General features: G+C 34.6%; 1 protein-coding gene across 1 annotated transcript; it reads left to right on the plus strand.

Moving 5' to 3' along the window:
• Positions 1 to 5112: 5112 nt before the first annotated feature.
• Positions 5113 to 6065, plus strand: LOC109217130 (ATP synthase delta chain, chloroplastic). The gene has a single exon (XM_019381363.1). The coding sequence runs from the start codon at positions 5185 to 5187 to the stop codon at positions 5929 to 5931; it is 747 nt and encodes a 248-aa protein (XP_019236908.1). The 5' UTR covers positions 5113 to 5184; the 3' UTR covers positions 5932 to 6065.
• Positions 6066 to 7697: the final 1632 nt, after the last annotated feature.

Raw genomic sequence — 7697 nt, forward strand, 5'->3', positions numbered from 1 at the left:
TATGTTTCACATTTTTGATACATATTTTTGTCCAAAACAGTACTAAATCATCCACTTAAATACAATTTTTATACAATGTTGTTCAACTTTCATACAATAGGTAAATGAATAAAAGAAAAATAAATAAACAACAGTCTACAATTTTTCTACAATTTTTCTACAATTTCTGTAATATAATGTATGTCATGTCTTCTTCTTCTTCTTCTTCTTCTTCTTCTTCTTCCTCTTCTTCTTCTTCTTTTTCTTCTTCTTCTTCTTCTTCTTCTTCTTCTTCTTCTTCTTCTTCTTCTTCTTCTTCGAGTTTCAATCTGAAATTCAGTCAAAACCAAGTCTAATCTTCACAAAAACCCCTCAAAATTGAGATATAAACTCTAAACCATATTCTCAATTATTTTCAATAACACCCAATCCAAATAATGATTTTTGAAAACCCAAATTTGAATTCAAAGCTTCAAAGCTTTTTAATGGCTGCCAATGGTAGAATTGCTGCTCTCTTTTCCTTTGCTTGTATTACTGAAATTTGGGATTGAGAGATCGAGAGAGATGTAGAGAGAATTCTGGAAACAGAATGTATCGCAAAAACAGAGTATGGAAAATTTGAAACGAAGCCAACGATAATTATGAATGTGCGTGATTTGCGTTGTGGAAGATCTTGAAGAATATTTAATTCCCCAATTTTAGCGCGCCTAAATAAGGAATNATTTTAGACGCGCCTAAATAAGGAATCCTACAGCTACAATGATTCCTTATTTAATGCATTGTCTATATTTTGTAGGAATATTATTAGCATGAAGGGTAATATGCAAACTATGAACATATTTGGTAATATAGTTTCCTATATGGTATAGGAACAAAAATTTCCCTTTTTTAAATACCTATAGACCTATTATTTTTTTAAAATGGGCCCCATAATTTGGGGGCCTAGGCACAAGCCTTACAGCTCAACACATTAGAGCAGGCCTGCCTTTGACTATTAATCTTCATTATTAAATTGTTTGTGCTATAAAACAATTAAAGAAGAAGAAGAGTATTGCAGAGAAAAGTAGAGGGAGAGAATTCTTATTGATTTGGCATGAATTACAATGGAATAGACCCTCTATTTATAGGGAGGGGGTGACTTAGCCACTAAGTAATAAACCATAGAATCTCTCTAAATATAGACATTCACCATAAATAAAATTTTATTTATAACACTCCCCCTTGAATGTCTATTCAACAGATAATGTGCCTCATTAAAACCTTAACTAAAATAAAAACCCAGTGGGAAAAAAATTCTGGAGAAGGAAAAAGAGTACACATATCTAATAATACGCCTTTTGGTTGCCTCGTTAAAAACCTTGCAAGGAAAACCCAGTGGGACAAAATCTTGTAAGGGAAAAAGAGTACAACGCGTATTAACTCCCCCTCATGAAAGCATCACTTCACATCCTTAAGCATTTGCATTCCAATCTTGTGCACCATCTTCAAAAGATCTTTGGTAGATATTTGATAAACAAATCAGCTATATTGACTTGAATGAATATATTGCACCTTGAAATCATCATTCTTGATAGAGATGGATTGTCTTCATATGATTTTGTTGGAATCGTCAGTTCAATATCTTCACATAGAGGTGAAAACTCTTGCTATCATATTATCATGCATATAGTTATAGCAAGATACATTTGTGCACAAATTGAATTGAGGATGTAGTACTTCATGACCATGAATTCTATACGCTTTAAGCAATTTAAATCATTCAGGGATTGTTAAGTCATATAAGCCATATAATAGACCTTAGATGCATACCAAGTTTTCATGTCATGCTAGACATATAAGATAACGAAAAATGATTGCACATATCATTGACTTTATACTTTCAAGTATTTGAACTACATGTTCAAAACTACATGGCTTTCATATGAAACCAATTCTATTTGAATTGTTTCTTCAGACTTAAGATCCTCATATATATATTTAGCGCTATCATAGATGTCGTCGACAAACATTTTATATCAGTTTCAATATTTTTTCATAAAGAAATAACATAGAGATCTCTTCATTCATATTTTTAGGTACCTGAATCTCTCTTGAGCTTTTATGAAGTGTTATGTCATGTGATCTTCTAGATCACTTGCCTCCTTTATTATGATCATTTTGATCATTTGCTCATCTTCTTTATCAAGAAGTTTATTTGAAACCGATTTGTCTATATGCTTTAAGCGTACTATAGACTTTATCCTTCTAGGACTTATTCTAATAGGAGCATTTGCAATGAGGATATAGTTACGTTCTTTAGGTCAGCAAATGCGTCTGGCATGCTGCAATAAATTGCACATGAATTATCCTTTTATGAACTTCAAGTTCATATTATTTTATTCGGGGATCTAGATGTATAAATGATAATTCATTCCATGTAACTTTTTTTCAACTGTTGTATCTTGTCTCCCCCTCATGTTAGAAAAACTAACTTGTTTCCTCAACTTTGAGAACCCATCTTTTTGCGTTATGGTGTTAATCAAAATATACACCGCACATCAATAATAATGAGATAGAATTATTTGGTTCCTGACCCTGAAACCACTTGTGAGGGGAGAATGTAATATACTTTCGTATATAACCTATATCAAACTGATATAGATAACTTTGTTCTCATAAGCAATAGTTTAGCTATTAAGTGGAGGCACTCAATAAATCATTTTGCTAAACCAACTGTGATGTAAACCAACTTATCAAGAAGAACTATCTTGAATGAAAAATCTGGAAATTATGCTCTATATTAAATTATTGAGCAAGTTACCTCGCAAACACCAGGTTGCGGGTCAATAATAATTGCACATGTAACCATCTCATAGATGCATCTTATGTGGTATACATGGCAGGTGAACGGGCCCATATTCACCTTTGATATTTCTAGCATTCATGAGATTCAATCCCAATTTTAATTGGTCTATTAATTAATGAGAACAAACAATATAAGAGAATTCGTAAAGAACTTTCTAGTTCTTTAATATTTAATTAATATGGCTAAACCAGTTATGCCAACTGGATAAATTAGCAATATTGATAAACTTCAGGTTTACACCATGATGTTTGCAATTATGAATAAACTCCAAGTTTATTATGATATGAGTTTTTATATCAATAAATATCAACATCATTGTGGTATTCTTTTGTTTATGTAGTACAAATTGGAGAATAAAACGGGTAGCTTTTCACATAAATATTACCCCGCTAAAAGTTGTAGTAATAGAAGATATTAAATCTTTCCTTTATTTATAGTCTCAATATAATCAACCGCTTTCGCGTATACTTTGGAAACTGAATAAGTTTCTTTGAGACTTACTACAACACAATACCTTGTTGGTAATTAATTGTGTTTCTCCAAAATAGTATAATTGGCTCTTGCAGATTTCTCAATTAATTTTGTAGTACCACATATTCATCAACACCCATATGGTGAATATCTCTTTTAAAGAGAAAGTTATACCATTATGGTTATGGTCAAAATTATATGCAAGATCTGTTTCTTGCATTACCGTTGTCTTTTAACAATCACAATGCCAAAATATTTTGGCGTACAATAGGTACGTGACCAATGACCATTCATGCCATAATAATGACATTATTTTCTTATATCATATCAAACCTCCTTTTAGAGGTGAGTGCGATATATTCACTACCACTAGCACGTTCATATTCTTTGAAGAATGAATATGTATTCATAAATCAGATGTTGTCACATTCACATCATGAATGGACCATAATCATCTATATGTGCTTTACAAAATCTCATGTCAAATCGATGGCAAATATTTTTCACAGAGTGAAAGATTATTTTGAGAATCCTTATTGTTCTCATTACCACAAAAGATGACGATTATAATTTCATCTATTGCCTCGTCCATATCCATTGATACATTCATAGTAATAATGTTGTCTTCTTTCAGACTTATCACATACTGCTATACATTCTCTTAAGGGAATGAGAATGGAGCAAATTCAATGGGACGGGTTTTCAATTCTTTGCCCACAATCATATATGAATTTGATCATGGCGAGGCATAGAAATTTTACCACTTCAGGTGGTTATAATTTCTTACAAACTACATTAGAGTTATAATCAAACTTTGTTGTCTTTGCTTGTATTTAAAATCAAAGATAGAATAAAAGAGAAAAATACGGTAAAATACTTACCTTAAATCCAGAATTTGATCATGAAGGAAGTTCATGGAATAATTAACAATCATTATGCTCAATCCCAAATCTTCTACTCAATTGGTTAGAGTCTCGTGCTGATAACATGCTATAAAACAATAAAAGAAGAAGAAGAGTATTGCAGAGAAAAGTAGAGGGAGAGAATTCTTATTGATTTGGGATGATTTACAATAGAATAGAACCCTCTATTTATAGGGAGAGGGTGACTTAGCCACCAAGTAATAAACCCTAAAATCTCTCTAAATATAGACATTCACCATAAATAAAATTCTATTTATAACAACAAAATAATAATAATCGAAAATAACAAGTAAATAGCCAGATTTACCACTGGTCGTTGAAAAATAGCCAAGTTTCAAAAGTCATCAAAATTTAGCCACTTTAAATCTGAGCGAAAACACTGTTCAAAATCCGGAAAAATACGCCCGCAAATTTTACGGGAGTTCCAGCAAGTATAATTGTCCAGTATAATATACTGGAGTTTGGAGCACTGGTGCTCCAGTCTCCCGCAAATTTTACAGGAGTTAGCAAAGTATACCGGTCCAGCATAATATGCTGGAGTTCGTACACAAATGCACCAGAACTCCCGTATATTATACTGGACCGGTCCCTGTTGCAGCAAAATAGTGGCTATTTTTTATTGACTTGATAAACACTGGCTATTTTTCATTGAACAGTGTGAAAACTGGCTATACGATGATATTTTAACCAAATTGGTCCTTCCCTTTAGCTCAAAAAGAAAGCAATGATATCAAATGTGAAGTACGCACGTGTCAACTCCGTATCCCCATAGATCATCAGATAAGAGGCCATCCTTCACCGGTAATATAGGATAATCTTATCCCTTCATCACCGTAGATCACTACTTCCCCCATAATCCCCACCGTCCATTTCCCTCCATAATCTCTTTTCTCTTTTTCTCACTCTCAAAATCAGTACCCTCCGCTCTCTCTCTTCTCTCTCTCTCCTAGCGCATAAACGAGATCAATGGCGGCACTACAACAAACTCCGATAGCTTTCCAGTCCAGGTCACCGCCGCCGACTCAAATCATCACCGGACCGACGGCGAATCTCTCCTTTTCCGGCGGCCTCAAGCTCCCGAAACTCACCATCAAGCTCCGCTCTAATCGCACCTCCCGCCGCGGAGGCGGTGCTGCCGGAGCACAAATGGCGGCTTCCGCTGCCGGAACTTACGCGAACGCACTCGCCGACGTCGCCAAGTCGAACGGAACCCTGGAAGAAACAACGGCCGACCTCGAAAAACTTGAAAAAATCTTCGACGACGAAGCAGTGTTCAAATTCTTCGTGAGTCCAATCGTCAGCGAAGAGAAGAAACGCGAAATAGTGGACGAGATCGTTTCATCCTCGAGCATCCAGCCGCACGTAGCGAATTTCCTCAACATTTTAGTAGACATGAAGCGCGTGGAGCTAATCAAAGAAATTGTAAAGGAGTTCGAGAAAGTATACAATACGATAACGGACACGGAACTTGCTGTGGTCACTTCTGTTGTGAAATTGGAATCGCAGCATTTGGCTCAGATCGCGAAAGGAGTACAGCGATTGACAGGTTCGAAAAACGTGAGGATTAAAACGGCTATTGATGAATCGCTAGTAGCTGGATTTACAATAAGGTATGGAAGTTCAGGATCAAAGTTGATTGATATGAGTGTGAAGAAACAACTTGAGGATATTGCTGCTCAAATTGAAATTGGGGATATTCAATTAGCTGTATAATTGTTCTGCTTTTAAAATTATATTTTTTTCAGTGATTAATTTTTGTAATATAATTTGCTTTAAAGGCAAATGGAAAATACTGTATTGTTCTAAATTTTTGGATGAAACTATATATTAGTAGTTGCTGTATGCAATTCAAATTTGGATGGTAGGAGCTAGCGGTGTAAGTGTTCAAGAAAAATGGAAAAATCAAACCAAACGAAAAAATGTATCTGTACTTTGATTTAGTATAGTTTTGGTGATATTAACAAAAAAAACTAAGAATATTTGGTTTGATTTGCTTGAACATATGAAAATTTGACGGAAACCAAACTAAATCAACAATATTGATATAAAAATTTAGTTTTTCTTTTTTAGTTTATATATTGTTTTTCCTATGTATGTGAGCTTAGGATTGTTGACATGTGATTTGGAACTTCTGTGAAATAATATCTAGAAATATTCATTATGCTTTCTAATACTTCGTGTCTCAATATATCTGATGTACTTGTATTTTTAGTTTACCTAAAAAGATAATGATATTTTCTTATGTTTATAAATAATATAGCCACACAAATATTTATTGCTCGTTTTAGATCACAAATTAAAAGTCTTTATTTGATTTTAAAATTTCATGTCCAATAGAAGTGCTAAATACAACTACAACCACACGATCAAAATTTCAAAGGGAAATATTGTTAATACTCAGATTTATCGTATGGAAGCCATGGATTGAAGAACCCTAATTTGGCAACAAGAGTAGAGAGAGAAGATCTAGAAGGATTTGTCTTATAGAAAAGAATGTTTTTCGATACAAAATATTCGTCTACCTCATAATACACATAGACTAACTAATATATACAATTTGGGCCTAGTATCTTAAATTACACTTGGGCCTAAATATAAGATGGGCCTGTTAACCGGGCTCATTACAATGTTTAGCTCCAACACCCCCCTTCAAGTTGGAAGGGCTTGCCATTCCAAGCTTGGCAATGAATCCATGTTGCTACACTTGGCGTTTATTGATGTTATTAAGTCGATTATGTCTAGGTACGATTGATTTGGAGCCAAATTCGAAAGGGAAAGCGGTGTTTGAGGTTTGAGTTGGCCGTTGAAGTGCGAGGTAAGTGTTCGGTCTAACCTTAGCTTGAGGGATTATGAGTTATGTCCTATTTGCTATTTGCTTCTTGTTGAGTACGACGTATAGGCATGGTGACGAGTATCTATACGTTGGTGCCGAGCATGACCGTGAGTCTTAATTGCAATTTGTTGTGATCTTAAATGATACTACGGATGCTTTAATTGATGATTCTCGATATTGAGCAAGGATTAAGTTTATTTTCGTGGAAATTACTTATGATTGAGTATTGGTGTTAGCTGAGATGAGTAGAAGTTGAGCTAAGATTGGTTATAGCTGATTCTCCCTTGCCGGGGCGTATTTACTTTTACTATCGAATCCCTTGCCGGGATAGTGTAGTTTATCGTTGATCCATTGCCGGGACTCTTGGTATGGTTGTTGCTAAAAGTATATAAATATATGGATCGGGTTGCACGCCGCAACAATACTAAATATGGATCGGGTTGCATGCCGCAACAATATTATATTGGATCGGGTTGCACGCCGCAACAGTGATATAAATGGATCGAGTTGCACGCCGCAACAGTGTTAAATGATAAGGGATCGGGTTGCGCGCCACAACAATATTATTAATGTTTTATTATAGAATTTTTAATTGTTCTCTCATATTTCTCTTGAGTTCCTGCTGGACTTGGTATTTTCCCCGCAA

The sequence above is a fragment of the Nicotiana attenuata genome, unplaced genomic scaffold, assembly GCF_001879085.1.
Source record: "Nicotiana attenuata strain UT unplaced genomic scaffold, NIATTr2, whole genome shotgun sequence".
In the NCBI taxonomy this organism is placed as follows: Eukaryota; Viridiplantae; Streptophyta; class Magnoliopsida; order Solanales; family Solanaceae; genus Nicotiana; species Nicotiana attenuata.